This window comes from Palaemon carinicauda, chromosome 21, assembly GCF_036898095.1.
Source record: "Palaemon carinicauda isolate YSFRI2023 chromosome 21, ASM3689809v2, whole genome shotgun sequence".
NCBI classification, from domain to species: Eukaryota; Metazoa; Arthropoda; class Malacostraca; order Decapoda; family Palaemonidae; genus Palaemon; species Palaemon carinicauda.
The window spans coordinates 127,230,522-127,248,748 of NC_090745.1; the positions used below are offsets into that span (position 1 = coordinate 127,230,522).

The 18,227-nt window shown below is 44.3% G+C and overlaps 1 protein-coding gene across 3 annotated transcripts in view; it reads right to left on the reverse strand.

Annotated features, from left to right (window-relative positions):
* mon2 (Mon2 homolog, regulator of endosome-to-Golgi trafficking) overlaps nucleotides 1-18,227 on the reverse strand; it is a 185,045-nt gene that overhangs the window by 139,908 nt on the left and 26,910 nt on the right. For all 3 annotated transcript variants that reach the window (XM_068345406.1, XM_068345405.1, XM_068345407.1), the window contains exons 2-4: nucleotides 8,998-9,215; nucleotides 8,160-8,291; nucleotides 7,617-7,799 (exon numbers count right to left, since the gene is read on the reverse strand). In XM_068345406.1, the coding sequence (XP_068201507.1) occupies nucleotides 7,617-7,799; nucleotides 8,160-8,291; nucleotides 8,998-9,099 (417 nt within the window). In that variant the 5' untranslated portion in view covers nucleotides 9,100-9,215. The remainder of the gene's footprint in view (nucleotides 1-7,616; nucleotides 7,800-8,159; nucleotides 8,292-8,997; nucleotides 9,216-18,227) is intronic.

Sequence of the window (18,227 nt, forward strand, 5' to 3'; positions counted from 1 at the left end):
AGGAAGAAGTGTGACCTGTCCTAGGCAGTTGACCTGGAGTTCCAGAAGGAACTCTGGGTTAGGACGTTCCCAATACCACCTCGTCAGGGTATGGGGGACGCGACAGTATTGACTCAATACTCGGAACACAAGGAAGCATGGTTTACCTGCAGAGGTTCGAGGTCAGCTATGCAGAGACCAGGATGCTGCTTCCCAGTAGAGGGGATGATGAAGAAAGAAGTAAGGGCCAGACATACTTCTTTCGTTCATGCAGACTAAAACCTGATAACAATGCCCTCAACCTTCTGCTACCTGTCCAAAAAGGAGCCTGAGGTTAGACCAGCTGTTGTGTAGCCACCACAGAGCGATAGAAAACGTATCGAGACTCCTGTGGGTCACGCCCTGCAGGAAGCGGGCTGCGAAGGTCATTAGACGCTTCCAGACTCCAGCTTGTAGCACCTGCGTCACAGAGTAGTATTACTCGAAGGCGAGGGACATTGCGATGTATCCAACATCGTGCTGTAGGGCGACGTGACGGGGGAGGGTCTGGAGACAGGTCGAGATGAATGTCCTTGAGTCCGGGCTGAAGAGGTATACTGGTGACTCTCCCCCCATGTCCTCCTTGTGTTCCCAAATCGGCTGCAACTGAGGACAAACTGCAGCTGTTCCCAGCGCTAACCTCTCGATTCCTTTACTGGCAAGAAAGAGAAGGTCTTGGGACATCAGATACAGAATGGAGACTCGAAATCTTGAATGAATCGGACCGAAGGGCCGGGACCCCCAGATTCTGAGTCTAGCCAACAACTCAGGAGCGAGCCTGAATGTTGCCTTCCCCTCTTCCTTAGAAAGGGGGAAGTCGTAAGAGACCAAGAAGATTGCTTACACACTGGCCGTGGCCAGAGTGAGCAGGAGACCCAAGGCGGAATACAATCCGAGGCCTGTCGTAAAGGGTCTTGAGAAGATCTCTTAAAGGACTAAAAGTCCGAGCCATGCTCAAAGTTGGAGGTCTTCCTCCGACTAGGGCAGGGACGATCGTAGCTTCGCATGAGCGAGGATAGATCCAGCGGGCAGGAAAAAGTTATTCCTTTAAGCCTGAAGGTCAGGGAAAGGCTGAGCGACAGGCTTCATTGCCGAGAGCGGAAAGGAGTTTCCTCCCACCGAAAGGCAATAAGACCGTTATTGCTGGAGAAGAGGCCTCAAGGGAAGAGGTATATCTCCCACGGCACCAACCACCTCAGACTCTTCACTTTGCCTGGGAGACCCCTGTGGATGACTATCGCAGATGACGCGACCTCCGTACCGCGACTGTATTGGGTTGTCTCCTCTTGAGGAGGAAGCGTAGTGTCTCCAGGCATGAAGGCGAAGCGACGCCCCGGTTCGGGAGAGATGTCGCAGTGTGGATGCTTGAGTAGTTTGCGCCGTGGGAGAAGCTCTCCCGGGAGTTCCGTCAGGGGAAGCAGAGGGTCCAGAAACCGTTCTGCGCATAGTCCCAGTGGAGCTCTCCCATTGAAAGGTTGACAGACAACCTGGTCTTGTTGAGACCCATTGTCCACAGACAAAAAGGAGGGAAGACGCAGGCGTCGAAGTTGTCCCACCATCACCGGAATGCATCTTGCCAGAGTCTCGGGGTCTGAGACTGGGGGGAAAAATAGCGGAAGCTTGAGATTCCAAGCTGTCGCGATCAGGTCCCCCAGACCAGCACTTGCTGGTTACCCAAGGTCAAAGACCCCCAGGTACACTCTCTCTACGAGGCTCTGCTCGGATAGTCTGAGAGAACATTCCCCTGCCTGGAATGAGAGAGCCGATGGTGGTATTGAGAGAATCTCAATCATCCCGGTATCTCTACTGCAAGATGTGAAGGTGTGAAAATGCGTCCCCTGCTGATTAGAATACGCCAGAATCATGAAGTCGACGGGCACGGGGCGACTCGGCAGGAGCTGTAGGATCTGTAGAGGGGCCAGACTAAGGCCCCTAAGCCTGCCTGAATGATGGAGAGGTATCCTTGGTCTTGACCATAGGCCTGGACCGGAACATGCCCCCCCCCTTTCCTTTGACGAGTCCGAGAACCGCATCAAGAATGTGGGGAAAGGACAAGAATATCCACTACCATCAAGAGGCTCCACAGGTCAACACCCATTGCAGGTCTAATAGTTCCGCTGGTCCCATAGGGCCAGGGAGTCCGGTTAAACATTGCCTGAAGCCACCGGAACTTGGATCGCCCCTCATGGAACTTATCCTGAGGCGACCGTTCGGACTATAGACGGGTCAATGAGGAAAGGAGAACTAGGAAACGTTCCAAGGTAGGGCTGAAAGCTCTGCTTGACTGAGGACAGGTACTGCGACTCTCCTCAGTCTTGCCACAGTCAACCGAAAGGAAGGCTCGGAGGATGTGGTAACAGAATCTGGCGTCCCCAGGTGGTCACCCATCCAAGTACCGACGTTGCATAACCTCGCTGGACGGACGAGAAGCGGGGTTTCCAACGTGGTAAGGCCGTTGACTCAATATCATGGCCAGATACTGTACTCCAGATGTTGAGGCAGAGGAAGAGAAGGCTCCAAGCAAAATACCATGAGCCCACACTCATGGTAAGCATCCGGAAGCTTGTCCCGGTGCTGAAGAAGGTCGAACCCGAGCCTACCGGAGTTGACCAGCCCTCCAATCAGCAGAGGAGGCGGAAGCCTGCACCTGAGCGGCCAAGAGGAAGGCAGGGAGAGTTCTCTGGGGAAACAAACCTGCTATGCCATGGCGGGATAGCCACACTGCATCATAAGCAGGAATACTTGCAGTCTAGGCTGAATTCGACGAGCACCCTGGAAGATGGATGGAATGGAAACAAAGTACCCGTCCTTCCGATCCAGGGTTTAAGGGGTCCTGTTGCCTCGTTACCAGTCTGATCGATTCTGCTGGTCTACGCTGGCCGAAGTTTGTTCGACAAACTTGATCAGGGCTGAGAGGTCGACTACGGACATCCCCTCTCAGATCCTTCCTTACAAGAAAGGATCGACTGAGGGGGCCGGGGGTGAAGCCGTCGATGATCCTAAGGAAGACCTTCGCCTAAGGTATGGATCATTCTGCCCAACCGGGCAACTCTGCTGACGCTATGGCATAGAGGTTCAGAGACACTGAATTCGCTGACAGAGACGGCAGGCGCGATATCCTTGGCTAATCACAGAGATTGTGCAGTAATGGGCATCGGGAAGCTGTCATTCGGATGAGTAACCTTAAGCATCCTTCCAGCGAAAAACCTGCAATCCTAGAGTTCGTGAACTCCTTTTAGGACTATGCCCCCCCGGGGGAGTCTCCCGTGCCATCTGTTCCTGACAGGAGGAAACTGCAATTGGACACCTTGTCCCAGTTGTCGTAGCCGATAACTTAGGCCGACGTGGTTGAAAGAAAAGGGCGCTGGAGCCCTGCAGAGTCTGGAAGAAGCGCCTTGGAGGAGTGAAACCGGAAGTCGATTTCCTCCGCACAGCAGCTGTCTAAGTTTCTGTCCTTGGGCACAAACAAACTCTTCTCAAGGATGGAAGGGTGTCTGAGGTCGTCGACCTCCACAGATGAGACACCCGAAGGAAGCCCTCAGTCAGCGCGTCCAGATGGTACAACATCGAGCTTGTCCGCAAGTTAGATACTTAACGACGAAAGGCCAAGGTGCCTGAGCTCGAGAGGAGGAAAGTACCCCTGATCTTCCTGTAGCTTCCTTGAACCAAACCTCGGGCCGTAACCGAGGAGGGAAAGAACCTGGTAAGCTCCCAGAGGAAGAGGTAAGCAGTCACCCCTTGTCCGATGGAGAAATCTCGAACGGAAAGCCCCCCCCCGCCAAAAATCCTTCCAGGGAATGACGGAGAAGGGCTAACCCAGGTTCAGGAAAGAGGAGTGTTGCTCAGATCTCCCTTAAGTTTCTCCAAGAACTATTCTTGCAAGTGCCATGCTCTGCATTTACGGGGTGAGGCCATGTTCTGGAAATACGCTCCAGAAGAACTCGCCAGGCTGCGAAAAACCCCATTGTGAATCGTGGTCGCAATCGCCCTAGAGCTCGCGCGACGGAAATTCAAAGATTTTCGCGTGGGCGAATGTGGAAGCGCCCATGCGCGGTAACGCAAACGAAGGTGAGCGAAGGAGCGCAGAAGGAGGGCGAGCGTGGTAGGAAGGGCGAGGGCTGGTGGTCGGCGAGCGATAACCCAAAGACGAGCAATGGATACTGCAAGAAATAAGCCGACGTTTGTGCGAAGAAACACTGTAGGTTCGCGCGACGGAACACCATCCGTCCGCGCGATGGAAAAACCGTTGGTTCGCGCGTGGGCGAACATTGGAGAGCATGGGCGCGGACGCGCATGAGCGTAGACGTGCAGGCATGTGGGCGTGTGGGCGAGCGGGCGAGCGGTCGTGCGGGCGAGCAGGCGAGCGGGCGAGCGGTCGTGCGGGCGAGCGGTCGTGCGGGCGAGCGGTCGTGCGGGCGAGCGGTCGTGCGGGCGAGCGGGCGCGCAGGCGAGCGGTCGTGAGGGTGGGCAGGTGGATGAGAGCGAGTCCGAGGCGGCGAACGCAAGCGTTAGCGCGATGGCGAGGAAACGCGCTGCCGCGTGGGCGAGGAAGACCGCTGGCGATATGGATCAACAAGCGATCGGTGGTGAGCTGGTGAGCGCTAACGCGCAGGTTGGCGATGGCGCGTTGTGTTATGCCGAGGCGATGGTCGAGCAGCATGCGCAGGTGAGCGATCGTGCGTTGGCGAGCAGTATGCGAAGGTGAGCGATCGCGAGCAGCATGTGCAGGAGGGCGATCGTGCAATGGTGATCAGCATGCGCCTGGTGATCAGCATGCCAGGGTCGCGCGATGGTGATCAGCATGCCAGGGTCGCGCGATGGCGATCAGCATGCGCAGGTGGGCGGTCGCGCGATGGCGAGCAGCATCCGCGATGGCGATCAGCATCCGCAGTTGAGGGTCGCGCGATGGCGATCAGCATCCGCAGTTGAGGGTCGCGCGATGGCGATCAGCATCCGCAGTTGAGGGTCGCGCGATGGCGATCAGCATCCGCAGTTGAGGGTCGCGCGATGGCGATCAGCATCCGCAGTTGAGGGTCGCGCGATGGCGATCAGCATCCGCAGTTGAGGGTCGCGCGATGGCGATCAGCATCCGCAGTTGAGGGTCGCGCGATGGCGATCAGCATCCACAGTTGAGGGTCGCGCGATGGCGATCAGCATGCGCAGGTGAGCTAGTAGCTGGCGAACCATGTTCCTTCAGAAGTGTTGGAGAACGTTGGCGTGCCGGCTGTAACACACGCGGGCGATCCGGAGATCGCCGAGAGACAGGTGATCGCTGGCGAGCTGATGATCGCTGACGAACAGAAGGCTACGTGTGGAAGCCTGTGCATAGAAGAAGAGTCCTTGACCCCGACCTGAACCGAAGTTCTAGATCGTGAGGGCGAACGTGGGCGCACAGGGCGCGTAACAGGAACCAACAGGAACAGCAGGGATGATCATCTTGAAAGCGCTGACGAACAGGAGAGCGCTGATGAGCAGAAGAGCGCCTGTGTGTTACCACTGAGCAGGAGCAGGAGAGAACACAGCAGAAGGGCGCGCAGGGAAACCCTGACACGCAAGGGAAGAACCCCCGTGGGGGCAACCCTTTGCCCTGAAGGGATCGTTGTCCGCCGGGAGACTGATGTCCGTCGGAAGACCGCTGTCCGTCGGGAAGACCTTTGTCCGTCGGGAAGACCGTTGCCCGTCGGAAGACGAGATCAGACTGCTGTCCATCTGCACCAAGGCGGAAGATCAAGAAAAAGGAGTTGTGGGCTGCAAACGGAGATCCAAAAAGGCACCTCAAGCACCCTTATAGGGAGATGAGAGGCCCTTACGACGAGGCAGACGGTGGGCCTACGGCGAGGGAGGCCAACAGCAACCGCAACAGAAGAAACCTCCGAAGAGGAGTCTCTATGAGTGTACTCTCTCGCGAACGAAAGAGAAACACTTCGTGGAAGAGACTGGTCAGCCAGCGACCTAAAAGGAGCAATCCTCCGAAGAGGAGCTCCTGCAGTTGCCCAGCCCCTTGAGCGAAACTGCAGGTGCGACCGCTCAGCACCAAGAGCATAGTCGCACGAAAAAAAGGCAAGAGAAGAACCCCCCAAAAGGGAAAAAACTCAAGCCTGGACAGGAAAAACTTCCCTCGGAAGGAAAGTTACCCGCCCAAGGAGGCAAGCCTCCTGAGAGTTCTAAAATGAACTGGAGAGCTGTCCGTCGACACGGGAATACTTCCAGTAGAAGGAGACACGCTCCTGACGAAAAAACAAGGGGGGAGGCAGCAATAGCCGAATCCCCAGGACTCAACCAGCCAGCTCACACCGTTGCCATATTACAGAAACGAACTAGATCGGTAACTATAAAAAAATAAAACAAATAATATTAGTACACATTCATTCCCCCGGGAAGGCTCCGAAGAGGAATCCCGAGGGAAAGGAACAAGAATTACACAACAGGCACGTGCCCTCACAACCACTTACACTCACGGAAGGAGAGCTGTAACCAACACAGAATTATAACAATTATAATTATGTAACTATGTAATAATGTAATTTAAAAAAGAATGAACACTAAAGAAAGAACGAATACCCCGAAAGGAATCGTTCTACAAAAAAAATCTACAATTAGATTCATAACTAATTGAGACAAACGTACGGCGTAGCAACCCCCCCACACGGAAAGGAAGCTACAAGGGCGTAGTAAAACGTAGTAAAAGGGTGAACGACCTCAAGAGAGAGAGAGAGAGAAAGACATAAGTCAAACTCGATCGCCACCCATAAAATTACGCCGTGGTGGCCTAACTGCCGAGGACTCCACGTAGATATCGTACACTACACACACAAATCTGAAAAGGAAACTTACTTATTTCTATACTCAAATATATATACAAACATGAAAACATGTTTACATATATATAGAGTAAATGAAAAGTAAGCGATTAAGTAAAGACAAAACAAACAATGGCTGCCAAGAGAGGACCAAGACAGACGTCTGTCACAGTCCGAGCCAAAAGTGAAAGTGGGTATTCACCTGTGTGTGAGGGGGAGGAGGGGTAGCTAGCTACCACTCCCCTACCCCCCCCCCCCCCCGCTAACTAGCGCGGGGGTAATACACCCTCGTTAAATTCTAATGGCTCGCCATTTCAGCTACGCTAAAAGGTAACCCTTTGTAAATAGCGTGGTTTGTATTTCGGTTACGGAACAAATAACTTTCACTGATACCTCAATGAAAAGCATTGACCATTTTAAGATAACACTTGCTTTTCAACCACAAAGACGATAAACGTAAATCAAACAAGCAACAGTAAGTGACACAGTGGCTTCCACATGGATTGAGATAACCCAAACTCCAAAATTAATCATTCTTATAATACACTAGATTGTTTTTTATTCTAATTTTATAGTTTATCCACACTTTACCTGAAATTACGTGTAGGGCCCATATTTTTTTTATAAGAAAACAAGTGTCTGAACAAATAATGTGTATCAACTTAAAAGTGCATATATAGTGACAGGCTTATAACAGCACCAATTTTTCTTGTAACAACAAATTCCTACAGAAAGAACCAGTTTCTTTACTTCTTTTAATTAATTTTACTATAATCCTCTCTACTAATATGTACAAACCTTAGCTAAATTTGGTCCCTGAATCACAGAGCTGGTTGTCAAAAGAAGAGTGACTGACTGCAGAACTTTCAGTTCTTCTATGCCATTTTCCATCAGCATCCACAATGTTTCAACAATGTGCTCTCCACTACCTGCGTCCACTACATCTGCCACAATCAACCGCTGCATTAGCCCAATGGATAACTGAAGGAAAAAATATTCTGAAGTAATATACCGTATAAATGGAAAAGAACATACTGCACTATATCAAATAAACATTATTCTCACAATTTAATTATTTTTGTCTTATAAGTGTAAACTGATCAGTTAGTTTGCAACAAATATAATTTCTTCTAAGAAAAAACAATATTTTTTGTTATACATAATTTACAAGTCTACACTGACTACTGAAATTGTAAATTGATGGGTTTTTCTTTATAACAATTTATTTTCAACGGCAGTTTGCTTCAGAGTTGTAAAACAACAATCAAATTTATTGTATCATAACTTCTCTTATAAATTAAACAATAATTACTTTTAACTGCAAAATGAGTTGTACTGTACCTTGACAATTTTTGGTTCCTTAGTCTCAGCTGCTTGGACCAGTGGATACAAGATCTGGGTTGTGATCTGAGCCAAAGTTGACTGCGGATTTGATGCTGCCCCACGCACTTTTATAATGGCTTCTTCACAAGACTGAAAAGAAACCAGAGATTCTGGTACAGTATATGACCTGACATGCACATATCCTTATCATGTAATACTAAAGTATGAGACATGATGTAATTAGTAGAGTAAAGGGTTTAATCCTATAAGGGATACTTTTTAGAGAGAAAGACTCAATGTTTAATTTTTCATTTCATAACAATTCATTTCTTCTTTAACAATAAACAGCACAAGGTAGTGTACCTCAAATTATTATTATCATTAATAGCTAAACTAGAACCCTAGTTGAAAATGTGGGATGCTATAAGCCCCACAGCTCTAATAGAGGAAACTAGTCCAGAGAGGAAAGGAAACAAGGAAATAAATAAACTACAAGAGAAGTAATGAACAATCAATATAAAATACTTTAAGAGCAGTAACAACATTAAAATAGATATATCATATATAAACTATAAAAACTTCATATAACCACAAGGAAGAGAAATTAGATACTGTATAAGTGTGCCCAAGTGCACCATCAAACAAGAAAACTATACTCTAACACAGTGAAAGACCATGATACAGAGGCTATGGCCTTAAACAAGATTAGAGAACTATGGCTCTATTTTGGAGTGTACTTCTCATAGAAGACCTGCTTACCATAGCTAAAGAGCTGCATGATGGGGTTTGTACACTGGCCCTAAATTGCTTTCTTAATGCAGTATACTCTACATAAACAAACAAGTATTTTACTTACATCTTTAATGTGTGGATATTTCTTTTTTGTTTCCATGCATAATGCTTTAAGATCATTCTGCAACCCATCCAAAATCCTCGCAGCTTTTCCGTCGTCAGCCATTATGACTACGTACTATGTTGTTGTACGTTGTATGAAGTTTATAATGGTTTAAAGCCAGGAATTGCACATCTATCAATTTCGAAACCTGATCTTTGGCAAGAAAATCTACTTCACATCTATAAAGAAAGACAAAAAAAATATACATCAAATAATATTGCATATGGGGTGAATAAATCAAGACATTTTAATAATAATGTAAAATATAAGGAAATAAATTTAAAAAGTGAAGTAGACAAATGCATAAAAAAATATGGCCAAATGAAATTAAATAAGCAATAGTATAAATTGACAACACATTCTAGCAAAGGAGGCTAACAATCTTACAATATCACAGATTTTAAAGTAATCTGTATTTTTCCAAGCTATGCAAACCCGAGTTATTTAGATAGGAGCATGGTTGCAGCTTAACCTGGAAACAGATACTGAATTGTTAAGGAGGTAGTTACAACTACCAATATGCAGTGCAGGGAAGCCCCATCCCATCAGCAAACAAGGTCTACACTTTTGACCTTGGGACTCGTAGTGCAATGGATGGTTGAGGCCGGAGGCGTAACTTCAAGGACTCCAGTTTGTGATTTAAATTAGTATAGAAAGGGTTTGCTAATTTTTTGTAAAGGTTTAGATTTTATTAATACAGTAGCAATATTTTTCATAAGAGTATTGCATAAATTGCATAAAAATCACAATTCAACAAATTCATAATTTCACCGACGAGATACAACAGCAATACCCCTCCTTCTCCCTTTCATCCTTTCTTTAGTGTTTGACAGTAGAATGTTTATTTTACCTGCCGGTTATTTTTACCAATAGCGAGTTTTATTAATTCTACGTTTTATTAGATTCTGGTATTCTGGTAATATGTTTTTCATGCTTAGTGTAATTTATCCCAATGTGTTAAAATATATAAAAATTTACAAAATTATGCAGTGTGCATCCGAAAACAAGCTCCTGTCAGGCGGGTGTTGTTATTAAATCTACTTTCCATCACAATACTTTATAAAATATTTATTCGTCAACATTATTGACAAAACCTATACAGTATCTGAGGGAGAAATTTAGATTAGTAAATAAGTTTCAATTCACAATACTTGGCAATTATTTGTAAAAAATTATGGTATTTGGAAAAAATACTTCCAATCAATCAGCTATTAGAAAACTTTTCCGAGCTAAAAGGGGACCCCTGCGAGTTGGTGCAAGTCTGCCTCACTAAAAAAAATTGAATATAGATGCTTCTTGTCCTGTAAGAGCTGTGTGGCTACACAGCCTGTTGAGCTAGCACCACAGGGCCAAGGATGAAGGTATCCAAGGACTTTGCACATATTCCTGCACATAGTGTGAGGAGAAGGTTGTCTGGTTTTCCAAACTCCTGTTTTCAATATCTGCACCACTGACAGATTCTTCCTGAAGGCTTCTGCAGAACTGATATCCCCGACTCTGTAAGCTCTTGCCTGACCTGGGCTTGCAGCCCCCCTCATTGATTGAGGGATATAACCACTTGATCGTCCCACAAAGCCAAAAAGAAACAATGTTCTTGAATACCTTCCTAATTCTGCCCATGTAAGTATCTGGTGCTCAGGCTTGAAGTGCCAAGTTCTCTTTAGATAGCAATCCAAAGCCCTTGTAGGACAAAGAGCCAACTCACCTCAATTACCTCTGGAAACTTCCTTCAGTTAAGATATGAAAAGGGACTTAAAGCTTGTTTCATGCATCACAGGGCTCTGCTGTTTGGCCAAGAACTTGGGCAAAAAATTGAAAGATTGCCTTCTATCCTTCAGAATGCCCAGTTATGTACAGAATACCACAAAGTTCTAGCAAGAGTCAATTCCTTGACTGATGACATTCTTAAGGGCTCACACAGGGCATGCATAAAGGACCTGAGATCATGGGTTAAGTCCCACTCCGGGGACCTCTAGTCACGAGGAGGACAAGAACACAATATTCAAAGCTCATCAAGAACATAGACAATGAGCACAAGAATTGAATTGAATTGAATATGGGATTTAGGCATTAAGCCAAGCACTGGGGCATCAAAGGCCATTCAGCGCTATATAACTAAAATCATTCAATCATATCTGTACACTCACAACATTTAGTATCATTTTAACCTTTAATACAAATCGTAACACTTTCATACAATAAAATCTAGATGTGAAATAAATAGGGATTAAAAGGGTAAAATAAATAAATAAATTAATAAAATCAATTATAGCTCGTAATATAACCCAATACTTTGTATAAATTTTCTCAAGTTCAGGGTATTACAGTTTTCCCCCAGTATATCTCTTAACGGTTTGTCCTGGAGTAAATGTGTCCTCCTCTGGAGATTAAAAACAGGACAATCGACTAAAATATGTTTAACATCCATTGTCACTTGACAGGTATTACAAAGAGGGGCCTGTCTCCCTTCCCCACTCTTCATTAAATAATTGTGCGTTGCATGTGTATGGCCAATACGCAGCCTAGTTAAAATAATGGTATCCCTTCTACTTGTAGAATTACAAGATGACCATTTATCCACCAATGGGTGGATTTGTTTCAATTTTGTATTGGTGGTCCGTTCAGACCATCGAGCTTGCCACTTATTTTTACAGTAAAGATGAATCTCACTTCTAAGATCTTTGTAAGGAATACTCAAGGGGGATGGATTACTTAGCCCTGAAGCTTCCTTTGCTGCCTTATCTACTTGTTCATTCCCATCCACCCCAACATGGGCAGGGACCCAACAGAAGTGAACACTGATACTCTTCCTAGACTGCAGAAGTACTAACCAGTCCTGCACCTCTTGTACTAGATGATGGCCTGGCATAATTTGTTTTAATGAGAGTAAAACACTATTGGAATCCGTAAAAATTGTATAAAAACTATTTTGGTTGCCATTTTTAAAAATATGTTGGACTGCGAGAATTATTGCGTACAGCTCAGCAGTAAAAATTGAACAAGAGGATGGGAGTTTCCTTCTAATAACAATATCCCCCACCACAGCTGCACTTCCAACTCCTGCAGCCGATTTGGAGCCATCTGTAAAAACATGTTTCCCATGATGTTGAGCAGCATGATTTAAAAACTCACTTTTCATTACCCTACTAGGTAAGGTATTTTTCCCTCCTGCCGTAAAACATACTTTAACAGGTGGATTACACCAAGGAGGAGACTTGGGATATCCTACCTCTGCTATCTGTGCTGTTAACAAGCCTACTTCTCTAGCATCATTTTTCAGCTGTACTTCCAAAGGCTTAGGCACTCTAGATCTGTTAGGAGCCCGATCTAAAGGCGCCCTAACATATTTACAGTTAGGATTGTTTCTCACAGCAAGGGACCTAGCTAAAAACCTCAAACTCAACTCCTCTCTGCGAATGGAAAGGGGAGGTATGCCAGAATCAACATAGAGACTGTCAATGGGAGATGTTCTGTAAGCACCTGTGCAGATGCGAAGCCCAGCATTGTGAACAATATCAAGTTTTCCAAGTAAAGTCTTTGTAGCTGACCCATATATTTGGCATGCATAGTCTAACTTGCTCAGACACAAAGATGTATAAATTCTAAGCAAAGTTGTTCTATCAGCACCCCAATCAAAATGCGATATCACTTTCAGAATGTTCAGTGACTTCTTAACCCTGATAGATAGGTCATTTATATGGGGACCAAATGTCATTTTCTTGTCGAAAATGACTCCAAGAAACTTGACACTATCCTCATATGGCAAAATACAATCATTTAAGAAAAGGGTGGGGATCTCTTCCCTTTTACGAGTACGAGTAAAGCGAATGGCTTTGGTCTTCTGAGGAGAAAACATGAATCCGCGAGAATTTGCCCATGCGGAAGCAGCATTTATTGCAATTTGAAGATTTTGGCATGCTTGTAGTGCAGATGATCCACGACAATAAATTGCAAAGTCATCGACAAATAGTGATCCTTGTATGCCAGGAGGTATGTGACTAATGAGACTATTAATTGCAGCAGCAAACAAGGTCACACTCAATACGCTGCCTTGGGGGACACCTTCTTCTTGCATGTAGGATGAAGATAGTTCTGACCCTACTCTCACTTTAATGGAGCGGTTTGATAAAAATTCTTCAATAAAAGAGAACATATGTCCTCCTATACCCCACGAGGCCAATTGCTTTAAAATACCACCCCTCCAGGTGGTGTCATATGCCTTTTCGAGGTCAAAAAAGACACCCACCACCTGGTTTTGGTTAGAAAAAGCATTTGAAATTTCCCTTGATAACATCAGCAAAGGGTCCAGAGTACTTCGGTTCTTCCTAAAACCAAACTGTCTGTTAGATAAAAGATTTTTTGATTCTAGATACCACACAAGTCTGTTGTTGATCATTCTCTCAAATAGTTTGCATATGCAACTGGTCAAGGATATGGGCCTATAACTAGATGGCAGTTCTGGGTCTTTACCAGACTTGTGGCCTGGAATTACAATTGAAGTATGCCAGGAATCAGGAGATGTATGGGAAGCCCATAGACCATTAAAGGTTTCTAATAAAAATTCCTTGGTATCCACTGGAAGATGTGATATCATTTCATACCGGATGCCATCCTCACCTGGGGCAGTTAAAGAAGAGCTGGAGATAGCATTTTGCATCTCCTCCATACTAAAAGGCAGGTTAAAAGCTTCAGTATTTGAAGAAGCAGGAGGAACAACAGATGTTGATGCTCTAATTTGTTGAAATGCTGGGGAATAGTTGTCAGCACTTGATACATGAGCAAAGTGCTTAGCAAGAACCTCTGCTACATCTTTGGGGTCAGATATATATCTATTATTTTCCCTTAATATTGGTAGAGGCTTAGGGACGAATTTACCTTGAAGTTTTCTAATCTTGTCCCATATTTCCTTTGAAGGAGTTTTGGTATTAATATTAGATATATATTTCTTCCAAGATGCTCTCTTTGCTTTTTTAAAAATTCTTTTTTGTTTGGCACAGGCTCTGAGATATGCTATTCTATCTGCTAAATAGTTTGTCCTCAAGTATCTTCTGAAGCAAGTTCGGGTCACTTTTCTTGCGTTGGCACATTCTTTACTCCACCAAGGAACTACAGAGCGATGAGGTAAACCGCATGTTTTAGGTATAAACTTGCTAGCATTATCATCAATAATATTTTCAAGATGTTGATAGGCATGCACTGGAGATGTAAATTCATCATATTCTTTATCAGTGTGTGAACAGTTTTCATAAGCTGCCCAGTCTGCCTCATCTATCTTCCATTTTGGTGGACACTGAGAAGGAAGATTATGGACATAATTTAGCATTATTGGCCAATGGTCACTGCCATGTAGGTGTTCATTTACTGACCAAAGGTAGTCCAATCGAATGGATGAGGAACAGATTGACAAATCAATGGCTGATGTAGAGTTGTGGAATACATCATACCTAGTTGGAGAACCATCATTCATTAGTATTACATCATTGTTGTCGATTAATTCTTCAACAAGATTACCCCATCTATCGCACACATTTCCACCCCATAAAGTATGCTTTGCATTAAAATCACCCATTAAAATAAAAGGGGCAGGAAGCTGATTGATCAAGTCTTGGAGGTCAGAAAGTCTAAGCCTTCTTGGATTACCAGCATGATCTAAGAGGAAAAGTTCTAAGGATGGTTCAATATATAGCGAGCATAAAGTAATTTTTTTCCCGGTATGAGTTCTAACTGCACATGCCTGAAGTGGTGTATTGAGTGGGATTGTTTCAAATTTTACAGATTTGTGAATAATAAAACCTGTACCACCTTGAGCTCTTGCAGCTTGCAAAGGAGGGGATCTACAAAAATGATAATTGAGTCCAGGATTAAATGGTTTGTCACTGATCTTGGTTTCCTGTAGGCAAATTACCTTCGTGTCTGAGTCCCTGGTTAAAGTTTTTATTTGCTCAATGCTAGTACTTAGACCTCTGCAATTCCACTGGATGATAGACATTATCTTTTGTTATTATTTTTCTTTGTCTCATTTGTCTTTTGGGACTTTTCAGATGAAGCCATGTAAGGCCTGGAGATGGAAGGCTTTACTAGGCCACCACTCTTCTTTTCTTTCTTTCTAGGATCTTTATAAGAGTCAACCTTAGGATCATGAGCAGTAGGGCACTTACCTGACTTAGATGAAGGTGAGGATGATGGGGACCTTTTCCTCTTTGGAAGATCTTGTTTTCCAATCTCCATCAAATCAGGTAGAGATTCTGCCTGAGACAATACATTTAAGGTGGTGGAAGCCACATTGGCTTCCTTGGAGGATTGTGCTAGAACTTCAACAGTTCGAGCACTTAACCCAGAAGGCTGGGCTACTACCTCTAGGGGAGATGCTCCTATCGGTGACAATACTTTTGGTGTGTTGGACACCATATTGACCTCTTTGGAGGTTTGTGCTCTGGCTTTTATAGCCTGAGCACTTGACCCAGATGGCTGGGCTACTACCACTAAGGGAGATGCACCTGACGGGCCAGGTGCTGCCACTGGTCCCCCTGTGGTAGTAAGGGGTAGTGGATTATAATCTTTTGTTGGCATCTTAACCGCGCGAGCAAAATTAAGTTGCCGATTGAGTAAATGCTTTGCATAACCTACACTTATATGTTCAGCATTTGCTTTCAAGATTGCAGCTTCTTCATTCTTGTATTCTCTACATCTTTTATCATTTGGTTTATGATTATCTTTACAGTTTGCACAGGTTGTATCTCTGTTGCATTGGCCATGTTCTAACAAAGAACAGTTAATACAGATCTTCGTATTATTGCAGTACCGGGAAGGGTGACCGTACTTGAAACAATTAAAGCATTGTAAAGGCCTAGGTTTATATTCTCGAACACGTACTCTTTCATTCTCAATAATTATATGATCTGGTATAACAGGGGTTTCAAATGTTAAAACTACCATGCTTGTTTGAGGAATCTTACTTACTTTCCAAACATTAGCAGGGCACATGTCCAGAATTTCTGGTTCTGAGAATTCATATAGATCTTTATCAAAAACTACTCCTTTACCATAGCTGAAGCTCATATGTGGTTTAATATCCTTAATAGGATCAATTTCTGCAATCTTCATGCCACAAAGCATGTGAGCTTGAGTATCTGATTTTGCATTAATCAAAACAGATTGCTTACCATATCTACTAATATCCTTACTTTTAATTAAACCAACTTTTTTTTGTATAAATTTACTCATCTTATAATAGTTATAATTATCTATCTTTCCAGATGCAATTATCCATGTTGGGGGCTTGGGGGTTCTTACTTCTGGAAGTCTATGCTCTATTTCTTTTTCCATCCATTCTTCTGGTTTATATACCTCTAGGTGTCTTGGTGCTTTATCACATAAAGCCCCAGAAATCAAACAATTGTCAATTTTTATGCTCTCTAAATTTTTATTTGCTTCTAAAGCAATCTCAAAACTTGAAAATGATACCCAAGCTTCCCAAAAGCCTTTACTACCATTAAGCTCCATTAAAATTTCTTTGATTGCTCCAAATCTACAGAAGGCTTCATGAATTATGTCATAGCTACAACCAATTGGTATGTTTTTTAAGTGGAGAATTTTCAGATTTTTTGTTGGATCTGGTAATGAGCCAGAACCAGAGAGTAAAGTATTACGGTTATTACAAGCATCATTTTCCACCAGTGCCGATAAATTGTCTTTAACAACACTGGTCAAAAAAGTATTGTTGGAGGAATCCTTTTTATTGCCGAGGTTGTCAACAGAGCTTTCCCTATTTAAACAAGCAGAAGTCGTCAACGGTGTCTGGGGTTCGCCATTTGATCCAGGGGTACGGGGAATATTAAGTTTACTCATTAATTATTTTTCAGGGGGAGGGAAGGGGTCATAATAACAATGAAAAAAAAAAACAATGGAAAAAAATATAGTTTAAGGGAGAGAAAAAATTAAGACTGTCTGAAATTCCAAAGAAGACACCGTTAGCCTTTCCTGGAATTAATTTCTCCACCAATGACACCTGTGAAAGCTGCTTACCAAATGTCCACTCCCTACCCTACCACAAAGGGATGGTACCACTATGATTAGAGTGGCTCAAGTGTATGCCAAACCCGCTTGATGGGACTGAGAGCATTTCATGAATACAATCATCCCCACTCTAATCATAGTGGCAGGCAAACCGGACAGAATGCCGAGAGTCCTATCTCTATAAAATCGCCAACCCCTGGAATCCGAAGGCCAAATTTCCTAAGAGATAGTTCCGCGTGCCAGTATGGGAATACTGACACTCCTAAGTGTCCAAACATTTTCGGGCAGTTGGCAAGACCACCACAGCTCCCACAATTGATTTTGAAATAAAAACCGATCATGGATACAATGTCCCCTCTAAAAAACCTGGACAGTGAAATGGGTAAAAGAGTTTTGACAGCAAGGTTGGAGACAGCTGATAATTATGAAGGAGGAATAAGCAATAAGAGGTAATAGAAAAAGAATGAGAGAAATTTAGAGTCAAACTGAGGAAAAGAAATTCCCCAGTTCGAGAGCCCTCTTGCCCGTCACAAGCCTTCAGCACGGGAATGATATGCCGTGCTGAAGCCCAATGACTTCATCAAGGCATTCTCTCGTTAAGAGGGAATGAGCACAAGAAGGAACAATCTAGACCCTTCAGTCACGAGACTTTGGCCAAGGCTGTGTGATAGATTAGCTTTAACTGATGAGACAGAGAGGCACTGTCTTGGGGAAGAAAGACGAGGCTTGATTGATTGATTTAAAGTTTTCCGGCATCCTAACATCTAAGGTCATTAACGACGATATTTATTTTATATAAAAATTATAAGAATATTCAATTAAAACCATAAAAGTTGAATGTCACTATAGAAGTTAAATAGTTTTCAGAAGACCTGCTTCTGACATAAATCTAAATATGCCACTCGCATAGTAGGACACATCATGTCCAAGAATCTTGGCAAGGATGAACCTGCCACCCTCACCTCGAGCCTCAAATAGATATCTATTTCTCAAGTTTATTATAATTGGGACATTTGGTCAACAAATGCCTCACTATTAAAGGTACTAAACAGTTGTCGCAATACGGTTGGTGTTAGCCCTTCAGAAGAAACTTGTGTCAACTGAGTGTGACCAATACGGAGACAACAAAAACAAAGAGTCGTCTCCCCTTTTCGAGGCATCATGTCATATCTCCA